The following is a 26,705-nucleotide window of genomic DNA, read 5'->3' on the forward strand; positions in this document are numbered from 1 at the left end:
AGCCCTTCCCTAGGACAACATGACTATGTAGGTGAAGGCGTGAAGCTATATCCTTCTTGAGAATTTAGAGATGTCCAGGCAAGAGAGGAGAAGGCCTAGAATGTGAGTGTTGTCTCTGGGGAACTGAGATCAATACCTCTCAGCAGAGTCCTGCGTAGCAGAGCAAGGACCAACACACAGAAACCAAAGGTGTTATGTAGAAATAAGAACTCTCTCTCACTGCAATGGCCGCATGTGCAGCAATGGCTGGTGTGCTTGGAAGAGTCCACACATGAAACCAGTGACTATCCATGTGAATGTCTGAGAAACAATGGCTTCCCTCAGTGGGGGATTGGGCTGAGCAATCCCTAAGGTTTCTTTCAGTTCTATAGTCATAAATACCTTACTAGTAGAAAGTAGTATCTCGTATTCCAACGACTTCATATACTGTCTCCTCCATTCTCTACCCTCAACTCTGTCTGATCATCCTACTCTAGAACGACCCTCATCCATGTTTCCCAAGCAATACTTCGTGAAGAGAAGCTGATTTCTGCTGAGATACCAATGAATACTTACCCCAGTTTCTGCAGCTTACATTGTGGATGCTTTGCTTTTTCACATAGAATTCCAACTCCTGCATCTCCCAGGGCATTTTCCCCCAAGTAGAGTCTGGTCAGGGACTGGTTGGTGCTCAGGACGGATGCAAGGTCCTCACAACATGCTGATGTGAGACAGCAACTGACCAACCTTCCATAAAGATGGCAGAATGTCAGACATTTCTCTCACCTCACTGTCTGTGAGTCATGGAAGCACTTGCTCCAATGCTGCTTCTAGTCCTTTCCACACAGAGGAAGAGTGTCCAAACTGTATATTAACTATTTATTTCCTTTTGTTTGGTGTAATAGCAAGTAAACACCTTCCAAGCCCATGCCAATACTCCATCTTATCAGCTCCCTATACTTTTTTTTTACTGTGGTAAAATATACATAACATAAAAATTACCATTGTAATCCTTAAGTGTACAATTCAGTAGCATTTAAGTACCTTCTCATTGTTGTATAACTGTGACCACCATCCATCTCCAGAAGGTTTTCATCTTTCCAAACTGGAGCTTAGTACATACTGAACACTAACTCCTCACTCCTCTCTCCCCTAGCCCCCAGGACCCACTATTCTATTTTTTGCCTGTATGAATTTGATTATTTTAGGTCATTCCTATAAGTGGAATCACACATTTCTGCCCTTTTGTGTATGGCTTATTTTAATTAGTATAATGGCATCCATGTTGCAGCATGTGTCTGAATTCTCCTGAAGGCTGTATGCATATATCTACCACATTCTTCTACCCTCCAACCCCACCCCCTTACCACATGTTTAATCCATTCATTCATCCATGGGTATTTGAGTTGATTCTACTTTCTGGCTATTGTGAATAATGCTGCTATGGACACAAGTGTACAAATACAGGTTTGGATGCCTGATTACACTGCTTTTTATATACCTGGAAGTGAAATTGCTGGATCATACGGTAATTCTATGTCCACTTTGAGGAACTAACATACCAGCTATACTATTTTTTTTGAATTTATTTATTTTCAGAAAAACATTATTCATTATTTTTTCACCACACCCAGTGCTCCATGCAAGCCGTGCCCTCTATAATACCCACCACCTGGTACCCCAACCTCCCACCCCCCCCGCCACTTCAAACCCCTCAGATTGTTTTTCAGAGTCCATAGTCTCTCATGGTTCACCTCCCCTTCCAATTTACCCAAATTCCCTTCTCCTCTCTAACGCCCCTTGTCCTCCATGCTATTTGTTATGCTCCACAAATAAGTGAAACCATATGATAATTGACTCTCTCTGCTTGACTTATTTCACTCAGCATAATCTCTTCCAGTCCCGTCCATGTTGCTACAAAAGTTGGGTATTCATCCTTTCTGATGGAGGCATAATACTCCATAGTGTATATGGACCACATCTTCCTTATCCATTCATCCGTTGAAGGGCATCTTGGTTCTTTCCATAGTTTGGCGACTGTGGCCATTGCTGCTATAAACATTGGGCTACAGATGGCCCTTCTTTTCACGACATCTGTGTCTTTGGGGTAAATACCCAGGAGTGCAATTGCAGGGTCGTAGGGAAGCTCTATTTTTAATTTCTTGAGGAATCTCCACACTGTTCTCCAAAGAGCCAGCTATACTATTTTACATTCCCACCAGCAATTATGATGGTTCCAATTTCTCCTCACCTACACTTATGTTTTGTTTTGTTTTTTTATAATAGCCATCCTAATGGGTGTGAATTGGCCCTACCATTTTCAAGTGCTTTCTCTTATTCAAAAATTAAGTCTCCCAGAAACATTTAGTGAAGGGCTTCATAAAATATCAAGTGTGTTAACACCTCTTTTCTGTTTTGTGTGGAGACCAAGAGCTTGTCATAAAGTCCTAAAACTCTCCTGGAGCAATGCATTACACTGGTTGTGTTTTCTCAGCTTGACTGTAAATACCTTAAAAGTGAGCATGATTTGTTGAATTACTTAAGTTCCTTTCTAAGACTTAGTATATGGCTCTTCCACAACAAACACTAACTGAATGAATTACTGATAAACACCTGGAAATCTTCTGAGCAGTAAAGTCTATTCTCATGCTAAAACTGTAGCGCATCATAGATCCCCGAAGCCAGAGCTCATGTTTCCTGAAGGAAAATAGCTCAGACTCACCAGAGCGTCTTCAGATTGCAGAATAGATGCCTCAGCCCCACACAAAGAAGTCTAATTCCAAAGTCTCCCAGAGTGTTGTGGCTCAGATCCAATTCCATCAGCTTCTGGTTGCTGCTCAGGACCGAGGAGATGTTGAAGCAGCAGTGATGGGAAAGGCAACACCGCCCCAACCTTCATGCCAAGTACAGAAGCAGAAAGTATCAGAACAGAAGCTGCTTCTCTGACACTGCCTTCTGGTCTATGCCAGTTTTCAGCACCAAATGGGGCGATTTGTGGTCTCATGTTACAAAGGGAAAATTTTAAGGAAAGAAGTTAGGTGAGAATATGATCTTACCAGAACTCCTACATGCAGGCTGAGACTTATTGTGAAGTTAGTTCCCAGGCTTATGAACTCATAGCCTGAGACCACAACCACTGAGTATGTCAGTGAACTCCCTCCATAAATAATGGTCAGCTCTACAATGTATACAGGCATGTCCCTGTTTTATAAATGAAAAAGGAGGTAAATCTGTGTCCCACCTCTGTATCACATGTTCTTCACTGCAAAAATCCCTCAGGTGGACACTGATCTCTCTGGGGTTTTATACTTATCTACTTCTCTGTCAATCTTGTCTCCATTGTTCTGTTTAATGATTAAATTCCAGCCCTCCACCTACACCAAAATAGCAGGAAGCTCTGTTTCTTGATTTGATTTACAACTCCCCCCCAACACACACACACAGACACACACAAAGACACCGTTATCACCATCATCAACAACAACAACTAGGAGTCCCTGTGTCAGAGGACTAAGAATGTTGATTCTTCTTTCCAGATGAATACTTCATCATCCTATAGCCTGTTAACATCTTCCTTTATACCCCTATCTTCACACCAACTAGAGCTGAATGCATGACTAAACCTCTATTTACTTGCAAAATATCTCATCATCACCCATGTCTCTCTATTTGTGTCTCACTCTATGGAATCACACAGGGGCACCCAGCAGGATAAGTGGGAAGACTGGCATGGGATAGAGAAGGCAAGGAGCCAAAACCAGCCAGAACCTTGAAGTCAAGAGGAGGATTTGTAATTTATCAAAAGAACAAAGAGAAAGCATTCAAGCAAGGAAATGACATAATTAAAGTAGAATTTTCTAAATAACCCTCTGACTTCTGTATGGAGAATAGGTTGGTGCTATGTGGAGAATAGGAAGGTGGTAAAGGTGGATGTGGGAAAACCAGTCAGTAGTCACTCAGTATGTATTTTTGAGCACTGATGTGTGCTAAGACACTTGTCCAGACATTGTAGGGACAGTGGAAAGATGAACACAAATTCTGTTCCATGATCTTGAATTGTATTGCAATATCATGGCAAACAGTCATGGTTACTGGGCCTGGGCTACTGGTTTGTATAGGAGATAAAATTGATAAAGTTGGTGTTAGGGTGGGTATAATGATCAAGAAAGGGATGTATGAAAACATCCTGGAGGGATGGGCTTTAGTGCTGGCTATGTAGCTCATAAAAAATGCAGATGTGTGATGGAAGAGTGTTTGTAGGATGGCCCAGACACTCATGTATTGTCTTGGGGAATGTGAGTCTGATTCACAGTGTGAGTCCAGAGCAAGCATTTTTTATTAAGAAAGCTGAAAGAGATTCTCTGTGACATTTCAATGTATATGAAATGTTTTGATGGGGTCCAGCCCAGGTAGACATTGTATATGATGAAACTCTCCAATTCTCAGCCGTGATGAGGGCCAGTGAGGAAACAGAAGATATTGAGGGCCATGCACTTTTTGTCCTATCACCAAGAAATGGCTTACTTTCAGTTCCCCATCATTCTTCCCTGTTTGAAACTTTCTAAACAAGTGACCTCCAATCCATTTTACCTTCCTACTTGTTATGGGCTGAACTGTGTCCACCCCCACCAAAAAAAAATCATATGTTGAAGTCTTAGTCCCTAGGATTTCAGAATTGTGACTATATTTGGAGATAAGGTTTTAAACCCTTAAATGAAGTCATGAGGACAGGCCCCAATCCAACATAACTGGTATCCTTTAGGAAATCAGACATGAACACAGAGACCACATGAAGACTTAGGGAGAAGACCACCATCTACAAGCCAAAAAGAGAGACTTCAGGAGAAACCAATCCTGCTGACACCTTCAGCTTGGACTTCCAGACTCCAGGACTATGAGAATATGAATTTCTATTGTTCAAGCTTCTTTTTCTCTGGTACTTTGTTACAGCAGCCCTAGAAAACTAACAAACCACTGATCTAGACCCTGAGGTCTTCCTCCACTCTGCTCTCTGTGTCACTCACAGATATGCGTGCACACACAAACGCACACACACACAGTTTCTTACCACAGTCTCCGAATATTACAGCCAGGTCGCTGGAGCATTTCACATAACACCTGTACCCCTGGGTCCCCCAGAGCATTGTCACTGAGGTTCAGTTCAGTGAGGCTCAGTGAGTTAGTGCTTAGGACTGAGAACAGCCCCTGCCAAAGGCTGAGAGTGACATGACAATTCACCAACCTGAAATTGTAGGGAAGGAAGAAAGAAAAGAAAATCAGGAGTGTCTGGCCCCAGTTCAAAGACTCCCCAAGGATTAAGAACTGACTCACAGAACCAAAAATTGCCTACTAAGGAATGACAAAGACCAAGGGGCAACGGTAAGACTGTCCTGCATACCTTATTATGGAAACAGCATAAGTCTGTGACTGGCTGCCTTGGCACACCCTCCAGTACCTCCCTCAGATGTCTTTCTCCTCCCTCTGTCATCAGACAGCTGTCCTGCCCAAGGCCTTGTTTTCTGTTAAGTGATCCAGAGACTACACTGTGAGATTCAGATCTCAGATCTCACATTGGCTGCATAATAGCATCACCAATGCTCTCAAAAGAGAGCCAGGCCACACCATAGGACTAAGGTCTCTGAGGCAGGACCAAGTTTATCAATAGTTTTAAGACTTCCACGTGGTTCCAACATGCAGTCCTTGTTAGAATACAGATTCTGGCTCTGTGTGTCTAAGATTGTGCCTGCAATTCTGTTCTTTTGACAGCATGGGGTGGGATATCCATGCTGCCGGCCTTCAGAAGGTTCTGGAACACAAAAAGCAAGCTCCTGCCCTCAGAAGAAGGTAGCTGTCACCCAATCAAATGGGCATCAGGCTTTTCATCAGGAGTTTTAATTCAAGTCTCTGCCAGCCTTCTTTATAGCTCTGTAATCTTGGTCAGGTTTCTTTCAAACATAGTTTTTAGGTCCCTAAGAGACAGATGTGCTTCCTTCCTTCATTACCTTTCTCTCACCCTCTCTAGGTTTTCTGAATCATTTGCCATCATAGGGACATAATTGTTTCCCCAGCCTCTGCCCTCTGAACCCACTGTTCCCTCTGTTTGAGCTGCCCCTTGCCTACACTCAGGTTTCTCATACTCCATGTGTCAGAGTCCAGTTGTTCAAGGGCTTCCCACCATGTGTTTCTGGTGCATTCTATATGTGTTCTTTTTTTTTCCAATTTATTTATTTTCAGAAAAACAGTATTCATTATTTTTTCACCACACCCAGTGCTCCATGCAAGCCGTGCCCTCTATAATACCCACCACCTGCTACCCCAACCTCCCACCCCCCCGCCACTTCAAACCCCTCAGACTGTTTTTCAGAGTCCATAGTCTCTCATGGTTCACCTCCCCTTCCAATTTACCCAAATTCCCTATTCCTGTGTTCTTGCCATAGCCCATCCTCTCCACTGTCTGTCCTTTTTTCCCAGATATCCCCACAATTGAACCTTAAGTTGCTATGAGCAAGGCCTGGGTCTTCATCACCACTGAAGCTCAAGCAGGTGGTCCTGGATGACCAAATGATAAATTAAAAGGTCATCCTGCTAGTGATGCGAAGGATGAAAGAAGGAGCTGAAAATTCATTATTCTTGGTGGAAAGGCCAGTCTCCTTTCTCCTTAATTTTATCCCATATCAAGTGCTTTCTGTGCAGGTTAAACCCAAGCTTTCATAGACTATCCACCCTCCCACCGTAGCTGTGGCAGTTCCCAAGCAGGGACTTCAGAGGTCAGGTAACTGAACTGCATTGCTGTCCCAACATAGCAACTCGCCTGTGATCTCCTACATTACTGACCAGACCTCAAAGAGGGAGCTGTTGGTGACTTCCTGGTTGTAAACACAGTGCAGGAGCTTAAAAGCACCCTCTCCTTCCCAGCTCTATGTCCCTCAATTTTCCCCATTATATCTGTTCCAATGAAGCCATGTCCCTTGGCATAGTCTCCTATGTACACTGTTCCTCAGACACCAGACTCTACTGCTAGAATCCCTTTAACTTCTCCTGCACTCACCCACATCCTACCGGTCCTTCAAGTCAGGCTCAAAACTTACTCCTCTGATAAACCTCCCCCCAGCACCCAGAACTAAAGGCCTTCTGTCCTCTGTGTTCCTGGGACAGTCACTAGGGTTGTTTGGCTCCTTGTGTGTTAACTGAATACTGTGCACTAGAGCCCCAAGTCGACTGCAAGCATTTTGAGTTTACATTTTTATTCAACTCTGTAACCCACATAATACCTTGCACTGAGTTGGCATCTACCAAATACTTGCTTATTTTCTTCATTGGCTTTTCTCCTCATCCATTTATCTACCTCCCTTTCCTCTACTTGTCCATCTCTGCCACTGAAGGAGTCTGGTAGAAATGGGGGGGGTGGTATTATTATGTAGCTGTGGCAACCATATTGTAAAGACAGTTGAGAAGCAGGCAGAAAGAACAAATGCCCAGAGAAAGGTGGTTAGATGGCGGAGAGCAGCCCTACCATTCTAATACCTGCCTGACGGCAAATCACCTTACCGGTGAGTACAGGCAGCATGAGGATCTAGGCGGACACAGTGATCCACCTCAGAGAGCTGCATTTCCCCTTCTTCCTCCTCTTCCTCCTCCTCCTCCTTTGAGGAGTTATGAAGCAGCCTCAGGGAAAGTGATTCCACACTGTGGCAGTTCTCAATACAAAAGGAAGAAACCACATGGTCCATTCTGGTGGAGAGACTGATCTCAATTTTGGGGAAATGGCCCATGGCTTTTTGTACAAAATCCTCCTCTTGCATCTCATACAAACAGTAGAACAATTCCAGCTGGCTGGGCTGGATTTGAAGATTCTTGGCCTTGGCTTTCTCTTTAATCCATTTTAGCAGTTCCAGCCTGATGTGCTGCGAGATCTTGCAACTCAGTTTTTTCTCCAAGTAGGAGGTTCTCTCCTGGTTTACAAGGCCAAAGAGGAAACGGACAACAAAGATCAGATATCCCTTTTCAAATTTGCCATAGTTTTCAAGAAGGACAGTCACGTCTCGGTTAGGAAGCTTGGAACTTCTCCATGGCAGGTTCCTCAACCCTCCCTGTTCCTCCTCTTCCAGCAGGTAGTACATGGCAGCAAAGAACTCCTGGAAAGTCATGTGAATGAAGCTGTAGAATTTCTCACAGTCCACTTCTTTTTGGAATAGGTTCATCCTCAAGAAAGCAGACACATCGGCCCTCTGAAGGCCATGGTTCCTAAGGTCACACTCTTCAAACAGGATTTTCTGATTCCAGATTCCATCTGCAGCCAGTGAGCAGAGACCCCGGATGTTGGCAGAGACTTGGTGTTTCTGGTTCTCTCCATGAGACTGCAACAAACTGGAGAGGAAGAAGACATACACAGCAGTGGTGGTCTTGGATGTCTGGGCAAGACTCTTGCCACTGTCCATCTGCTGCTTTAACCCAGTGCATACAATCCAGCAGACCAAGGGGATAAAGCACATGGTGAAGAGGATCTCATTCTCCTGAATCAGCCTGAAGGCCTCTGTGGCTTGTTGCTCATCTGAAAAATACTTAAAGAAATATTCCTTTCTTTTGGCCTCTGAGAAACCCAGGATCTCCACATGACGGGGACGGTCCAGCAAATGCTGCAGTTTCTCCAGAGCCACAGGTCTTGTGGTGATGAGTAAAGAGGCCTCAGGAAGGAGCCTCTTTCTGATGAGGCTGCTCAGGAGAATGTCTCCCCGCTCCACCTTCTGCCAGTTTGTGCATAGAGTCTCTGTGTGCTCATCAAAGGCACCCTGCAGCTCATCGAAGCCATCCATGAGGAAGAGAATCCTGGAAGGCTTGCTCACAATCTTATATATGGGTGGGTTTGGGTCAGGGCAGCAGCTGACAATCAGGTCCCCCAGGCTCCTCCGTGTCCCAAGGCTTACCTCCCGACAGTGGATATAAAACAAATAGTCAAACCTGTCCTGGTAAATTTTCTCTGATGCCCAATCCAACATGATCTTCCTGGCCAGTATTGTTTTCCCAATGCCTGCCGCTCCCTGGAATACCACCGTGTGAACAGGCTCTGAGTGTTGGTCATCAGGCTCAAACAGCAATTCCATATTCAGGGAACTCACAGGGCTGTCCAGCATCCTGGCTGAAGTCCTGCCAATGGCCAGGAGCTCTTGCTCTCTCTCCTGCTGGCTCTGGTGTTCTTTGACAAGACGCAGCCTGGTGTAGCGTTTGTTGAGGTTCACACTCTCACCTAGACGGGCATTCCTGTCTTTAATACATTGGAATCTGCTCCTCACATGTTTTTTGTACTTCTTACAGTAATCTGGGGTAAAGACAGAAAGGTAGTATTTGGGAGAAGTCCAAGCATACATGAGCTATTAACAAGGATCTGTGGTCCAGAGGGAGTGATGACCAGAGCTAAGGAAAGGGAGATGCACATTCTCTTCACTGTGGGTATGGACAGCCCCAGAAAATCTAGGATGTCAAAATCTTCCTATACACAGTTGAGCAGGAGAACAGCAAAGTGCCATAGGCACTGTCACTTGCCAGAAAATCCTTCTTATTCGTTTTTTTCCCTCTTATTCAGTTTTATTCCTTTAGTTAGTCTGCAGCCCATACTTTTTAGAACCTGAGACACTCAATCACCTCCACTTGGTTCTGGGAGTACAAGGAGCCATGTGAACACTGATCTGTTTTTCAGCTCTAGTGGATTTCCTGAAATGGGCCTTTGCTCACCAAGGAGAAGGAACATTTAGAATGATCAAGCTTCTCAGCTTCCAAAACTGGGTTTCCAAATGCAGTATGAAGTGCTACCCTCATTGCTTACCTTTCCTTTTTTTACAAATAGAGATTCTGGTTAGGTACCCCAATAAACCCATCCACTCTTCTTCAAGGCTTTCTTCCCGGCATACCACATGTACATTATCTGGAAGAACAAAAAAAAAAGAAAGAAAGAAAGAAAGAAAAAGAAATACAAAGTTAAAAATCAGGACTCCTGAATAAGATGATGTAATTGAGACCCAGTACTCAACACCTGGCACAGCTCAAAGTCACCTATCCCAGACATCTTGCAAACAAACACATAGCTTTGAACTTCAGATGACAGGTGTACAGTTTAACATCCAGTTTGTGGCATTTGTGCACTCCTAATTTCAAAGCAATGGATGTCACTATCACTTACCCAGTTAGCATTGTGTGCTCACAGTATCCAGTCTCAGGATCTCTCCCAGGCTCAGAAATCAATCAGCAAACACATGAGATAGGCAAGGTTTCTCCTATCCTTTGTTTTTGGCAAACTTCCCTTGGTGCCCTGGTTTTGAGGCCATCCCCACACTAAATATCTAAATATCCCCAAAATGGTTATGGACCAGCAGGATTCTCCTCCTCCCCTGCCCCCAAATGCCTGGATTAATCATACACACATTCTGAGTCTTCAAGAAAGAATTGTCAAGCTGGTTTATTTTTTTTTCAATTTATTTATTTTCAGAAAAACAGTATTCATTATTTTTTCACCACACCCAGTGCTCCATGCAAGCTGTGCCCTCTATAATACCCACCACCTGGTACCCCAACCTCCCACCCCCCCCCCGCCACTTCAAACCCCTCAGACTGTTTTTCAGAGTCCATAGTCTCTCATGGTTCACCTCCCCTTCCAATTTACCCAAATTCCCTACTCCTCTCTAACGCCCCTTGTCCTCCATGCTATTGGTTATGCTCCACAAATGAGTGAAACCATATGATAATTGACTCTCTCTGCTTGACTGATTTCACTCAGCATAATCTCTTCCAGTCCCATCCATGTTGCTACAAAAGTTGGATATTCATCCTTTCTGATGGAGGCATAATACTCCATAGTGTATATGGACCACATCTTCCTTATCCATTCATCCGTTGAAGGGCATCTTGGTTCTTTCCATAGTTTGGCGACTGTGGCCATTGCTGCTATAAACATTGGGCTACAGATGGCCCTTCTTTTCACGACATCTGTATCTTTGGGGTAAATACCCAGGAGTGCAATTGCAGGGTCGTAGGGAAGCTCTATTTTTAATTTCTTGAGGAACCTAGGACGCTTTTAAAAAGCTACACCTCCAGTAAATATTTTTCAGTCTATCCAAGGCGTGACCAACAAAATTATATATTTTTTATTTTTTTATAAACATATAATGTATTTTTATCCCCAGGGGTACAGGTCTGTGAATCACGAGGTTTACATACTTCACAGCACTCACCATAGCACATACCCTCCCCAAAGTCCATAATCCAACCACCCTCTCCCGACCTCCCTCTCCCCAGCAACCCTCAGTTTGTTTTGTGAGATTAAGAGTCACTTATGGTTTGTCTCCCTCCCAATCCCATCTTGTTTCATTTATTCTTTCCTTCCCCCCAACCCCCCCATGTTGCATCTCCACTTCCTCATATCAGGGAGATCATATGACAGTTGTCTTTCTCCGATTGACTTATTTTGCTAAGCATAATAACCTCTAGTTCCATCCATGTCGTCGTAAATGGCAAGATTTCATTTCTTTTGATGGCTGCATAGTATTCCATTGTGTATATGCATATATATATATATATAACCACTTATTTATCCATTCGTCTGTTGATGGACATCTAGGTTCTTTCCATAGTTTGGCTATTGTGGACATTGCTGCTATAAACATTTGGGTGCACATGCACTATTATATTTTGAAAGCTCCAACATGCATCTACAGTTAAGAATCATAGATCTATATTACCCAGGTGGTGGGTATTATAGGGGGCACGGCTTGCATGGAGCACTGGGTGTGGTGAAAAAATAATGAATACTGTTTTTCTGAAAATAAATAAATTGGAAAAAAAAAGAATCATAGATCTAAGCAGTCACCAAATTACACATCCTAAAGAGGAGGCACTTCACTGGAGAAACTGAGATACAAAAGAATGAGTGCTAAGCACCAGGGGAAATATTTGGGAGATGAACCCAATATCAACATAAAGGATTCCTGGTAGGTGTCTACTCAGTCTGAATGCAAAAGCTATTGGTGACCCGAATTACAAAACAAAATCTAAACATTAACTTGTGCCAAAATCATGACTTAATTCTTATCTAAAGCCTTACCCTATAATCTGGTCCTCCCCAGCAAAAGACAAACAAACTTCTTACTAGGTATAATTCTTTCATCTCATAGCCCAGTTACAGAAGCCAAAATAGCCTAGTGGTTAAGAGCCAGACTCCAGTCAAAGACACACCCAACATTGAACCCAGGCCTTGGCTCTGACTGAAAGAGAGCCACAAGCAACAAAAACCTCTTTCAGGCTCACTTTACGTGGCTGGTTGAGCTCCAGAATTATCTTTTATTTGCAAAACTGAAATTCTATAGCCATTAAAAATTCCCCAGTCCCTACTCGGCAGCCCCTGGCAACCCCTTCTTGTCTATAAAGTTATGTACTCTAGTACCTATTACAAACAGAAACATACTGCATTTGTCTTTTTGTGACTGGCGTACTTCGTTTAGTAATGAAATTGAAAGTTCTTTCGAAAGTGCAGCCTGAAGGTTCCTGGTTGGCGTAGTTGGTAGGCCATGAAACTCTTGATCTAGAGGTTGTGAGTTCAAGCCCTACATGGGCATGTACAGACTACAAAAAAAAAAAAAAAAAGGCAAAATGCCAGTTCTGTGGTGTTTTTATGAGGAATGATGAAAATCCATAAAAACTGCTTAGTAAACTCATTTCTGTAACTTAAATTTGGTTAGCTAGCATATAAGCACTGACACAATCATAATTGTGTTATTATATGCAATTTAATACCGTGCACCCCTGCCTCATGCCTCCATGTCATGTGTCTCTCCTTCATTTCACCCATATTGCTGCTCCACTCACCATGCTTCTCCTAATCTGCTGATCCATTTTTATTCCTCTTTTCAACTAGTTCAACATCACCATCCTGTGATTTTCTAGATTCCTCTGAGCCCTTGCTTGTGCTCTTCCCATGATCTGAACACCAAGCCAAAAGAATAAAAACTTCACTCCCAGCATCTCCACAGTCCTAGGGGTAGATGAGCCCTGACTTTCATTTTTAAAGAAAATTTCATTTCATTTCACTCTAGTTTCATTTTTAAAGAAACTAGAAAAAAGAAAACTGTTTTCCTCCAACTTCTCATAGCACTATCATGAGATGAAAACAGAGGATAAAGCCAAGATGGTAAAAGGAATTATCGAAAAACAAACATACTAACTTCATTGCATCAAAAGATACCATCAACAGATGAAACGGTAATCCATGGAATGGGAGAAAACATTTGCAAATCATATATCTGATAGTGTTAGTATCCAAGATATATAAAGAACCCTTATAAGTCAACAACAAAAAAAAAATAACCCAATTAAAATATGGGAAAAAGTTGAATAGACATTTCTCCAAAGATAAACAAATGGTGAACAAGGACATGAAAAGTCATTCAGTATCAGTAGTCAATAGGGAAAGGCAAACCAAAACCACAAGGAGATATCACCTCACACCCATTAGAATAACTAGTATCAAAACAAAAATAAAATAAAATAAACATTGGTGACAATGACGAAAAATTAGAGCCCTTGTACACTGTTGATGGAAGTGCAAAATGGGGCAGCCACTATAAAAAACATTATGATGGTTCCTCAAAAAATGAAACCTAGAGTCACTATATAATACAACAATTCTACTTCTGAACATATAATCAAAAGAACTGAAAGCAGGGTCTCAAAGAGGTTTGTACCCTCATGTTCCTAGCATCATTATTCACAATTAACTAGAAGCAATCTGAATGTCCACTGATGGATAAATAAATGAACAAAATGTGGTATACGCATACCACAGGATATTATTCTACCTTAAAAAGGACTGAAATCATGTCATATGTGACAACATGCAAGGGGCTCAAGGACTTTATACTACATAAAGTAAGCCAGATACAAACAGACAAATACTTTATCATGCAGTTTATAAGTACCAAGAGTAGTTAAATTCATAGAGACAGAAGGTGGTGGTTCCAGGGTCTGAGGGTAGGGGAAAAGAGGAATTGTTGTTTAATGGGAACAGGGTGTTGCAAGATGAAGAAAAGTTGTAGAGATTGATTGCACAACAGGAATGTGCTTAACACTGCTGAAACGTATGCTTAGAAATGGCTTAAAAAGGTAATTTTATGTTATATGTATTTTATTATGATTTTAAAAATATGCTGTCTTCCTTCCACTCACCCCACTCTGGTGCATCCCTCTTAGCTTTCTCATAAAGGTCTCTCCTGTTGATTTCAGCAAAAATCCACACTGCCATGGCCCATGCCTTCTCTTCACCATTGAAGTCAATCATCAGAGTGGCCAGATCCATGTGGTCGGCTTTCTCTGTCTGACTCCGAGGGAGTGGTCGGCACCCTTTCTGAGAAGGATAGTCTTGTAAGTGCATCTTGAACTTCTTAAAGTCTGCATCCTCCAGATCCTCCAGGTAACGGGCCAGCTTGCAACGGACACTAGTCATGTTCATCTGTGGCTTTTCTCAGGGTCCTTGTGTAGAGATTCACACCAGGAAGCTGGATGGTGAAAATAGTGCACATGCAAGGAGAGTCTTCAATAAAGTCTATCCTCTTTAGAAAGAACTAAACCATGAAAAACCCACAATACAAAGGAAAAAAAAATATATATATATAACACTGAACTTTAATGAGATGCCATCTTTAGTTTTGAAAAGTGACCCAAATACTCACCACAACGTTTTCCTGTTGTTGGCTTGACTCAGGGGTGTGTCCTGATCCATGGAAAGTGTCCCTATGGAGAGAAACAGTAGTTACACCTACAAACGCAATCATGTCCACAGTACTATATGCCCAAACCGCTTCACAATGTCCCCTCAACATACCACGGGGAGAACTTTGTTCTTACTGTTTCCTGGACTATGTTCTAGGACAAACTCTTCCTCAGCTTCTGTTTCTTCATCTATAAAATGACAGAATGGAAAATATGACTTTTCTATTCCTTCCAACTGAAAGGCTCTGGTTCCCTGTTTCTGTTTTGACCCAGGAAGTGAGTAAGTATAATTGTAATAGAGCAGCACGTGGCTAGACAGAGAAAGGAGAAGACGGACATGCACAGAGAAGGGAATGGTCTTCGACTGCACTTCCGTCCATCTATTGATAGATAGAAACAAATGAGAAGACATTTGGGGTGCATAGGGGGAATGATAAACATGTGACACCTCCTTGAGGTCTCCTGGCAACATTCACAATCATAGTCATTGTTAGAACTCATGGTTACTGAGAACCTCTCATGGGCAGGACCCTGCACTAATGTGTTTTCTTAACTCTTGCAAAGCCCTGGGAGGTATACATAGGCCTAGACGTACTTTATGGAAGAGGAACTGAGTCTTAGGAGAAATTAAGTGAGTTACCCAGGGTTTCAAAACAAAAGGGGGGGGTGGTTCAAAACCAGAATTTAGATCAGGGTCACTGATTTCTGAACTTATGTCCCTAAATACTACTTTCACAGCATGAAAATGTGTGTGACTCTTTCATCAACTACTTACCTAGGTTCCTTAGTCAGATACCAACAAACGAGATCAAAGACAATAAAATAGATGGTTAAAAGGCAAAAAAACACTTTTGCAGCATTTACCACACACAGCATCTTGTTACAGAGTTCATGATCTGTTTTACTACATAGACTTAGGGTTCACAAAGAGCAGAGGTCAGCTACTGTGTCTTTCTCTGTTCTATGTCTCCCATATTTTGGATTAATAAATACTTTGGCTTTGTTTGGGATCAATCCCCTCACATTACTGAATTTGGGAAAGCACACCAACCCAAAGCCATAAATGATGTTAACAGAAGATAGAGGGCCTATGGAGCTGTGGAACAGTGCATATGGGAATTTAGTGTGACCGCAGCGAGTGTGCAAGAAAACTGAAGCATGCTCACCTCTCCTTGTACCTTCATCTTGCCTCTCATTTTTGGCTCCACACAACCACCAAGTCCATTCCTTATGCATTTTAAAGGGAGGTGGGGCATATCCAGATAGATCCATCAGTTTTACAGACCTTCCCAGGTCCCCCTCCATCAGTCTTTCCACCCACACCAGGACTCTACCTCTCCTCTGTGACCCCTATCCCTAAGTCTCATGCACTCTATCCTTTTACCTCCTGTGTCCCTTGGTGTCCAAGACATTTATTTCCTCATACACACCCACTCCTTGGCGGGAGGCAGGGGGCGTGCTTGGCAAATCTGATGCAGTTGTGGATATAAGCTGTACACTACTTCCCTCACCCCCTGCCCCTACACACACACACACACTTGCATACATGCACAGAGCCCAATAATGAGAAACATAAAAGGAATTTCCAGAATCATTGTTGAAGGGCAGACTTGGAAGTGGTCAGAAGAAATCCTTAGTGTATTAACCAAGACAACTCTGGCCCTCCACATCCCCTCCTCATTTCTCCCCAGACCTTTCCAGCCATGCAGCTCCACAGAACTGGACTCACCCAGATGACAGCCTCAGAAACAGCCCAAGAGGAAACTTGATGCATTTATAATGGTCACAGCCCAGCAGGAGAAGGAAGGATGTGGCCTCAGCATGGAGTGAACAAGCTTGCATCACAGACAAAGCCAGAGACTAACAGTTACTTATATAGCTGGATTTTCCAAACCAAATGAATAGTGTTCTTATCTCTGGCTGTAGTCAGAGATGTCTGCACTGTCCTCAGTGGCCATTGGGGTAGGGATGTTCCCTCTGGGTCTCACAGCGGCCATGGGAAGGTTCTGAGTGGGATAGAGGATTCTGCCAGGGCTGGCAAGTACAGGATCAAAAGCCTGACCAGCCTTCAAGCCATCAGATGGAAACCATTGGCAGGCAGTAGGCTCTCCGCATCACCTGTCACCGTCTGTAACCACCTTACTTAAGTGAGAATATGCTTGTGAAAACATCACCTCCACCAGACTACATTTATCTCCTCCCAAAGTTTCCTAACATCCTTGTATTATTGTTGTTATTTTATCATTACTTTTTTGTGTGTATGGTAAGAACACTTAATACAAAATCTACCTTTTAGTAAATATTTAGTGCACATCACAGAATGATCAGTTATGGGCACTGTGCTGCACAGATCTCTAGGACTCCGTCATCTTGCATCACAGAAACTTGTTTAACCTGACCGATACTTCCCCAGTCCTCCATTCCCCAGCCCATGGCCACTACTATTCCACTCTCTGTTTCTATAATTTTGACTAATTCACATTCCACATATATGTGACATCATACATCATTTGTCTTTCTCTGTATGACTATGTCACCTTGCATAATGCCCTCAAGGTCTATCCATGTTGTTGCAAGCACCAGGATTTCCTTTTCTTTCATGGCTGAATAATATCCATGCTGTGTGATATATATATATACATACACACACATCATCTTCATCCATTATTCCATTTATGGACATTCAGATTGTTTCCATATCTAACTATTGTGAGTAATGCTATAATGGACCTGGGAGTGTAAGCCTCTCTCCGAGAGCCTGATTTCAATTCCTTTGGACAGACACAAACTCTGCTCCCTGACTCACTAACTCACTTGTCTTCAAACACTTAAAGAACACCTGGTGTGTGCCAGGCATGACTGCAAGTCTAAAAAGCATGTTGCTAGGCCCAGGAAGATCTGGGGTCAGAGAAGCACCCAGACCATGTTTCCCAGCACTCATGGTGGCTGCAGGACCACAGTGTGCCACTGTCATGTGTTTCATAGAGCATGGTGGAGGACAGGTGCTCAGCTCCCCAAGCCAGGGCAGAACCCTTGAGCAAGAGGGACACGAATCCATGTCCAGAGGAGGGGTGCTGGAAAATGATTTGTCTCTGTGCTGATGACACTGAAGGCAGAGAGTTATCCTAGGGATTGAACAAATGACTAAATGAGCACAACCTGATTCAGTGAAGCTGGAGTCAGTGATTAAGTCCTGTTACTGGTAGTAGCAATTGTTATACAATTGTGTGCAGAACGTCCTGAGAGAAGAAAGAGAGATAGCTACTCCTACTATGGAAAGGGCAGAAGAACAGACCTGAATGCCAAGCTTTACCGATATGAGGAGTAGCAAGCACTTCACATGGTCAGGACAGAGACACAGACCATCATGCTGAACCAGAAAACATGGAATTTATTTTTTTTTAGGATGAGACAGCCTTTCCCTTTTGTTTTCTATCTTTCTGTACTATTTGAATTTTATTTTGTTGCCATAATCAGGCATTACTCATATGAGTAAGAAATAAATTAATCAGTCAATAGACCCCACTTCTTCAAAGTAGATCTAAAAGAAACCTTCAATCTTTTTGAGGTGCTGTTGGATCCTATTTGATAGGATCTTGTTGAGAATCTTAGCATCCATATTCATCAGGGATGATGGTCTAAAATTCTCCTTTTTGATGGGGTCTTTGCCTGATTTGGGGATCAGTGTGATGCTGGCTTCATTTAAAAAAAAAGGTCTAGAAGCTTTTCCTTCTGTTTCTATTTTTTGAAACAGCTTCAGGAGAATAAGTATTATTTCTTCTTTGAATGCTTGGTAGAATTCCCCAGGGAATCTGTCAGGTCCTGGGCTCTTGTTTTTCGGGGAGGTTTTTGATCACTGCTTCTAGCTATTGGTTACTAGATATGGTTACTAGATATTGGTCTATTCAGTTTGTCATTTTCTTCCTGTCTCAGTCTTAGAGCTTTCCAGAAATGCATCCATTTCTTCTAGGTTGCTTAACTTACTGGCATATAACTATTGATAATAATGTCTGATGATTGTTTCTGTTTCCTTGATGTTAGTCATGATCTCTCCCCTTTCATTCATAATCTTATTAATTTAGGTCCTCCCTTTTTCCTTTTGGATTAGTTTGACCAGTGGTTTATCAATCTTATTGATTCCTTCAAAAAAAAACAGCTTCTAGTTTTGTTGATGTGTTCTACTGTATCTCTGGTTTCTATCTCATTGATCTCCACTCTAATCTTATTTTCCTTCTTGTGCATGGGGTTGGCTCAATTAGTTGTTGATTTTTTCAGTTCTCTAAGGGGTAAAGAGAGCTGTTGTACTCTGGATTTTTCAATTTTGTGAGTGAGGCTTGGATGTCTATGTATTTCCCCTTTAGGACTGCTTTTGCTGTACCCCATGGTTTTGGAACAATGTGTCTTCATTCTCACTGGTTTCCTTAAACTCAACGCACACAAAACAGATAATCATGTCAAAAAATGGGCAGAAGACATGAACAGACACTTCTCCAATCAAGACATACAAATGGCTATCAGACACATGAAAAAATGTTCATCACCATTACCCATCAGGGAGATTCAAATCAAAGCCACATTGACATACCACCTTACACCAGTTAGAATGGCCAAAATTAGCAAGACAGGAAACAACGTGTGTTGGAGAAGATGTGGAGAAAGGGCAACCCTCTTCCACTGCTGGTGGGAATGCAAGTTGGTGCAGCCACTTTGGAAAACAGTGTGGAGATTCCTCAAGAAATTAAAAATAGAACTTCCCTATGACCCCACAATTGCACTACTGGGTATTTACCCCAAAGATACAGATGTAGTGAAAAGAAGGGCCATCTGTACCCCAATGTTTAAAGCAGCAATGGCCACGGTCACCACACTGTGGAAAGAACCAAGATGCCCTTCAATGGACAAATGGATAAGGAAGATGTGGTCCATAAACACTATCATGTTTTGTATCAACATGAATGGGACTGGAGGAGATTATGCGAGTGAAATAAGTCAAGCAGAGAAAGTCAACTATCATATGGTTTCAATTGCCTGTGGAGCATAAGGAATAACATTGAGGACACTGGGAGAAGGAGAGGAGAAGTGAGATGGGGGAAATCATAGGGGGAGAAAAACCATGAGGGACTGTGGACTCTGAGAACCAAACTAAGGGTTTTGGAGGGGAGGGGAACATGGGATTGGGTGAGTCTGGTGGTTGGTATTAAGGGGGGCATGTATTGCATAGAGTACTGGGTGTGGTGCATAAACAATGATTCTTGGAACACTGAAAAAAATTGAGCTTTTACCTCAATATAATAGAAATATTTTAAATCCTATACTGAAGACAAATTGGAGCAATACTGTTTTTTTTCCAATTTATTTATTTTCAGAAAAACATTATTCATTATTTTTTCACCACACCCAGTGCTCCATGCAAGCCATGCCCTCTATAATACCCACCACCTGGTACCCCAACCCCCCACCCCCCCACCACTTCAAACCCCTCAGACTGTTTTTCAGAGTCCATAGTCTCTCATGGTTCACCTCCCCTTCCAATTTACCCAAATTCCCTACTCCTCTCTAACGCCCCTTGTCCTCCATGCTATTTGTTATGCTCCACAAATGAGTGAAACCATATGATAATTGACTCTCTCTGCTTGACTGATTTCACTCAGCATAATCTCTTCCAGTCCCGTCCATGTTGCTACAAAAGTTGGGTATTCATCCTTTCTGATGGAAGCATAATACTCCATAGTGTATATGGACCACACCTTCCTTATCCATTCATCCGTTGAAGGGCATCTTGGTTCTTTCCATAGTTTGGCGACTGTGGCCATTGCTGCTATAAACATTGGGGTACAGATGGCCCTTCTTTTCACACTGTTTTAAAAGATTTTTCTTTCCTCCTTATTATTACATTTGTTAATGTATTAGGAAGAAACAACAAAATCCTGAGTAGGCTTTTTTCTAAAAAAATCAACATTCTTTGTCCAGATTTTAGATTCTCAGAATAATTCCCTTTTATAGATAAAAGCAAAAAACAAAAAAATAAAACAAAACAAAACAAAAACAAAAACAAACAAACAAAACCCACTTCCAACATCCCCCAACCTCTTCTCCTCCCTCTTCCACCCACAGACCCAGGCACAATGGGGACCTGGTTTCCAGAGTGTCACAGACACAGAATCCAATGGCATGTAGCCTTTTGTTGCCAGGTCCTTCCATTCCTTGTGATGCCCATGAACCTCATTCCTGCTGCTGCATCTCCATCCTCCTCTGCTGCTAAGATGGATTCCATGGTGTGCACAAACCACAGTGTGTTTGTCTATTTTCCACACAAGCACATGTGGGTTGTGTCTCATTTTTGGCAAATGTTAATAAAGCCACTATAAACACTCACATGCAGATTTTTGTGTATGCTTTCATTCCCCTTGTGTAGATATCTAGGAGTGGAATGGCTGGATTGTGTGAGAAGACTGTGTTTAAATGCTAAGAACTGTCAAACTATCTTCCAAAGTGGTTCCACCACCAACCATGCATGAGAACTCCAGTCCCTCTGCCCCCTTGCCAGAAACAGTTGTGTTGTACTTGTTTAAGCCATTGTAACAGGTTTGTAGGGAACTAGTGAAATTAAAGAAATCATTTGAAAATTGGTGCAGTTTGACTAGTTGCAATTACTTAGGGACACTAGTCATTGGGAAACCGAGGAAGAAAAGACATGATCTCCAGCCTTCACAATGCTTAACCTCATTTCCTTCTATCCCTATTGGCTGGTCCATTCTCTTTTCCCTTTCAAATGTGGGAATAGAAAAGTCAACATGAATAATAAGCAAGGATGGTCAGCCACAAAAGTAAAACATACTTTCTTCTTCATTTGTATTCATACCTCCTTGAAAAACAGAGTGGAGAACCACAATTTTTAACAGTGAACTGAAGAAAAAGCCTATTTAACACTCGAAGCTCACACTGTAAGGAGAACCCAAAGTGGCCACAAATTCTTTCTCACTGAACGAACTACAGGAAGCTAAAAGAAAACAAAAATAAACCCACTCTGAGAAACCAATGACTAATGTAAGCCACAGGGACAGCATCCTACCAAATGTGAGGGGAAAAGAAATATGGCCAGCACAGATATGCTTTGCCCTCCCTACATCGTAGTCTTCCCTTGTTCAGCAGATGGGAGCAGAGCCAGGAAATGCCACACAGATTTTTCTGATCCAAAAATTCACACACCAGACCTGGGGACAAAGACCCAAATACTGAAAGTCAGGATCATTTTGGAAAACCCAAAACAATAATAACAGAGCAGGACACCCCAAATCCTTACCCTGCTCCCTGCTCCCTGCTCCCTCCACCAACCCTGGGAACACCATGCCACATCAATCATCCCCTCTGGGTGGGGAGGGGAGACAGTTTCATTTCTCCCACATGGGTTGCAAGAAGTACACTGGTTTCCTGGAAGAGAAATTCTCTCAGTCTACAGGATGGCTTTTACTTTCTGTCTGTTAGCCCTCCACTGATCAGTAGAGGAGCCATTAGCTACCTGTGTTTACTGCAATTCAACTTTATTTTTCCCCACTTTTCTAAGGATTTTTTTTTTTAGTTTTAAGGTTTTATTTAAATTTTAGTTAGCTAACATATAGTGAAATATTAGTTTCAGGTGTACAACATAGTGATTCTACAATTCAACATACGAGTGAAGTCATATGGTATTTGTCTTTTTTTTTTTTTTAAAGATTTTTTTTTATTTTATTTATTTGAGAGAGAGAGAGACAGTGAGAGAGAGAATGAGCGAGGAGAAGGTCAGAGAGCGAAGCAGACTCCCCATGGAGCTGGGAGCCTGATGTGGGACTCGATCCCGGGACTCCAGGATCACACCCTGAGCCGGAGGCAGTCGTCCAACCAACTGCGCCACCCAGGCGTCCCATATATGGTATTTGTCTTTCTCTGACTTATTTCACTTAACATAATACTCTCTAGTTCCATCCAGATCATTGCAAATGACAAAATGTCATTCCTTTTGATAGCCAAGTAATGTTCCATTATGTATATGAACCACATCTTTTTTCTATTTTCTTTTTTTTTTAAGATTTTGTTTATCTATTTGAAAGAAAGAGAGATAGTGAGAAAGAGAATGATCAAGGTGGAGAGGAAGAAGCAGGTTCCCGAATGGGAGGGGAGCCTGATGCAAGGTTATATATCCTAGGAACCCAGGATCATGACCTGAGCCAAAGGCTGACACTTAAAAGACTGAGCCACCCAGTTACCCCCTGAACCACATCTTTATCTGTTCATCTGTCCATGGACTTCTGGGCTCTTTCCATAGTTTGGCTACTGTGGACATTGCTGCTGTAAACATTGGGGTTCAGGTGCCCCTTTGAATCAGTACTTCTGTATCCTTTGGATAAATACCTAGTAGTGCAATTGCTGGGTCATTGGGTAACTCTATTTTTAACTTTCTGAGGAACTGCAATACTGTTCTCTAGAATAGCGGCACCAGTTTGCATTCCCAGCAACAGTGTAAGAGGATTCCCCTTTCTCTACATCCTTGCAACATCTATTGTTTCCTGAGTTGTTAATTTTAGCCATTCGGACTGGTGTGAGGTGGTATCGCATTGGGGTTTTGATCTGTATTTCTCTGTTGCTGAGTGATGTTGAGCATGTTTTTATGTGTCTATTGGCCATCTGTATGTCTTCTTTGGAGAAATGCCTATTCATGTTTCTGCCTATGCTTTAATTAGATTATTTGTGGCTTGGGTATTGAGTTTGATAAGCTCTTTATAGGTTTTGGATACATCCCCTTTATCTGTCATGTCATTTGCAAATATTTTCTTGCATTCCATAGGTTGCCTTTTAGTTTTGTGGACTATTTATTCCCCTGTGTGAAAGTTTTTATATTGATGAAGTCTCAATAGTTCATTTTTGTTTTGTGGAGATATATCTAGTAAGAAGTTGCTGCACCTGAGGTCGAAGAGATTGCCGCCTGTGTTCTCCTCTAGGATTTTGATGGATTTCTGTCTCACATTTCAGTCTTTCATCTGTTTTTAGTCTATTTTCATGTATGGTGTAAGAGAATAGTCCAGTTTCATTCTTCTGCGTGTGACTGTCCAGCTTTCCCAGCACCATTTGTTGAAGAGACTGTCTTTTTTTCCATTGGATATTCTTTCCTGATTTGTCGAAGTTTATTTGACTATAGAGATGAGGGTTTGTTTCTGGGTTATCTATTCTATTCCATTGATCTATGTGTCTGTTTTTGTGCCAATACCATGATGTCTTGTTGATCACAGCTTTGTAATATAGCTTGAAGTCTGGCATTGTGATACCTCCAGCTGTGCTTTTCTTTTCCAAGATTACTTTGGCTATTGGGGGTCTTTTTTGGTTCCATATTAAGTTTAGGATTTTTTTTCTAGCTCTGACCAAAAATTGGTGGTATGTCAATAGGGATTGTTATCGGTATGTGTAGATTGAATGTGTAGCTTGCTTTCAGTAGTATAGACATTTATCATAAGCATTGAGTATTTTCCCATTTCTTTGTTTTACCTTCAATTTCTTTCATAAGTGTTTCATAGTTTTTGGACTACAGATATTTTACCTCTTTGGTCAGGTTTATTCCAAGATATGTTACTGCTTTTGGTGTAAATGGAAATGGGATCGATTCCTAGATTTCTTGTTCTTTTACTTCATTATTGGTGTGTAGAAATGCAACACATTCTTTTACACTAATTTTTGTATTCTGTGACTTTATGAATTTGTGTATCAGTTCCTACTGTGTTTTGCTGGAGTCTTCCATGTTTTCTACATAGAATATCATGTCATATTTGAAGAGTGAGAGTTTGACTTCTTTGCCAATTTGGATGCCTTTTATTTCTTTTTCTTGTCTCATTGCTGAAGCTAGGACTTCTAGAACTATGTTGAACAATAGTGGTAATGGGCATCCCTGTTATGTTCCTGACCTCAGGGAAGAAGCTCTCAGTTTTTCTCCATTGAAGATGATGTTAGCTGTGGGTTTTTCATATGTGGCTTTTACTATGTTGAGGTACATTCCCTCTCAACTTACTTTATTGAGGATTTTAATCATGAATAGATGTCATAGTCCTTATCCTTTCTCTTATTGCTTTGGTGTATCACATTGATTGATTTGTGATAAGAAATCATCGTTGCAGCCCAGAAATAAATTCCACTGTATCATGGTGAATGATTCTTTTAATGTACCAGTGGATTCAATTTGCTAGTGTTTTTTAGAATTTTTTTCATCCATGTTCATCAGGGATATTAGCTTGTACTTCTGTTTTATTAGTGGAGTCTTTGTTTTAGATATCAGGGAAATGCTGGTCTCATAGAATGTATTTGAAAGTTGTTTTTCCTTTTCTATTTTTTGGAATAATTTGAGAATAGGTATTAATTTTTCTTTACATGCTTGGTAGAATTCCCCTGTGAATGCATCTGGTCCTGGGGTTTTGTTTCTTGGGAGGTTTTTAATTATTGATTCCAGAGAGGGGAGTCAAGATGGCAGAGAAGTAGCAGGTTGAGACTACTTCAGCTAGCAGGAGATCAGCTAGATAGCTTATCTAAAGATTGCAAACACCTACAAATCCATCAGCAGAACGAAGAGAAGAACAGCAATTCTAGAAACAGAAAAACAACCACTTTCTGAAAGGTAGGACTGGCAAAGAAGTGAATCCAAAGCGATGGGAAGATAGACCCCGGGGGGAGGGGCCGGCTCCCGGGAAGTGGCGGAGCAACAGAGCACAAAATCAGGACTTTTAAAAGTCGGTTCCACTGAGGGACATCGCTCCAGAGGCTAAACCGGGGTGAAGCCCACGTGGGGTCAGCGTGGCCTCAGGTCCCGCAGGGTCACAGAAGGATCGGGGGTGTCTGAGTGTCACAGAGCTTACAGGTATTAGAACGGGGAAGCCAGCTACAGAGACAGAGCTCGGGGTACCTGGAACCAGTCACAGGCTCGATGAGCTTGGAGCACTGCTGGAGGTCAGGCAGACAGGAGTTACTGGGCACTGTTCTCTGAGGGTGCACTGAGGAGTGGGGCCCCGGGCTTTCGGCTCCTCCGGGCTGGGGACCAGGAGGCCGCCATTTGTATTCCCTTCCTCCAGAACTCTATGGAAAGCGCTCAGGGAACAAAAGCTCCTGAAATCAAACCCTAGCAGATTACTCAACCTGGCCCCTGGTAAGGGTGGTACAATTCCGCCTGGGGCAAAGACACTTGAGAATCACTACAACAAGCCCCTCCCCCAGAAGATCAACAAGAAATCCAGCCAAGACCAAGTTCACCTACCAAGGAGTGCAGTTTCAATACCAAGGAGAGCAGCAGAATTCCAGAGGATAAAGCAAAGCATGGAACTCATGGCTTTCTCCCTATGATTCTTTAGTCTTGCAGTAAATTTAATTTTTTTCTTTTTCATTTTTTTTCTCTTCTTCTGCTAAATTTTTTTTAACTATTACCCTTTTCTTTTTTAACGTTTTTTAAAGAATTTATCTAATATATATATATATATATTTCTTTTTTATACTTTTCTTTATTCATTTTCTTTTTTTAATTCTTTTCTTTCTTTTTTTTTCTCTTTCTTTCTTTCTGAACCTCTTTTTATCCCCTTTCTCCCCCCCCTCACGATTTGGGATCTCTTCTGATTTGCTTAAAGCATATTTTCCTGGGGTTCTTGCCACCCTTTTAGTATTTTACTTGCTCCTTCATATACTCTTATCTGGACAAAATGACAAGGTGGAAAAATTCACCACAAAAAAAAGAACAAGAGGTTGTACTGAAGTCTAGGGACCTAATCAATACAGACATTGGTAATATGTCAGATCTAGAGTTCAGAATGACAATTCTCAAGGTTCTAGCTGGGCTCAAAAAAGGCATAGAAGATATTAGAGAAACCCTCTCGGGAGATATAAAAGCCTGTTCTGGAGAAATAAAAAACTAAAATCTAACCAAATTGAAATCAAAAAAGCTATTAATGAGGTGCAATCAAAAATGGAGGCTC

At 42.0% G+C, this 26,705-nt stretch overlaps 1 protein-coding gene across 2 annotated transcripts in view; it reads right to left on the reverse strand.

Moving 5' to 3' along the window:
* NLRP3 (NLR family pyrin domain containing 3) overlaps positions 1–14,970 on the reverse strand; it is a 66,295-nt gene extending 51,325 nt beyond the window's left edge. Inside the window, exons 1-8 of one of the 2 annotated variants that reach the window (XM_044239181.1) lie at positions 14,866–14,970; positions 14,691–14,751; positions 14,188–14,516; positions 9,800–9,898; positions 7,528–9,295; positions 5,048–5,221; positions 2,702–2,872; positions 556–726 (exon numbers count right to left, since the gene is read on the reverse strand). In XM_044239181.1, coding sequence (XP_044095116.1) covers positions 556–726; positions 2,702–2,872; positions 5,048–5,221; positions 7,528–9,295; positions 9,800–9,898; positions 14,188–14,470 — 2,666 coding nt within the window. In that variant the 5' untranslated portion in view covers positions 14,471–14,516; positions 14,691–14,751; positions 14,866–14,970. Of the gene's footprint in view, positions 1–555; positions 727–2,701; positions 2,873–5,047; positions 5,222–7,527; positions 9,296–9,799; positions 9,899–14,187; positions 14,517–14,690; positions 14,752–14,842 lie in introns of both variants that reach the window. The other variant, XM_044239172.1, reaches the window with a different exon arrangement.
* Positions 14,971–26,705: the final 11,735 nt, after the last annotated feature.

The sequence above is a fragment of the Neovison vison genome, chromosome 1, assembly GCF_020171115.1.
Source record: "Neovison vison isolate M4711 chromosome 1, ASM_NN_V1, whole genome shotgun sequence".
Taxonomy (NCBI): Eukaryota; Metazoa; Chordata; class Mammalia; order Carnivora; family Mustelidae; genus Neogale; species Neogale vison.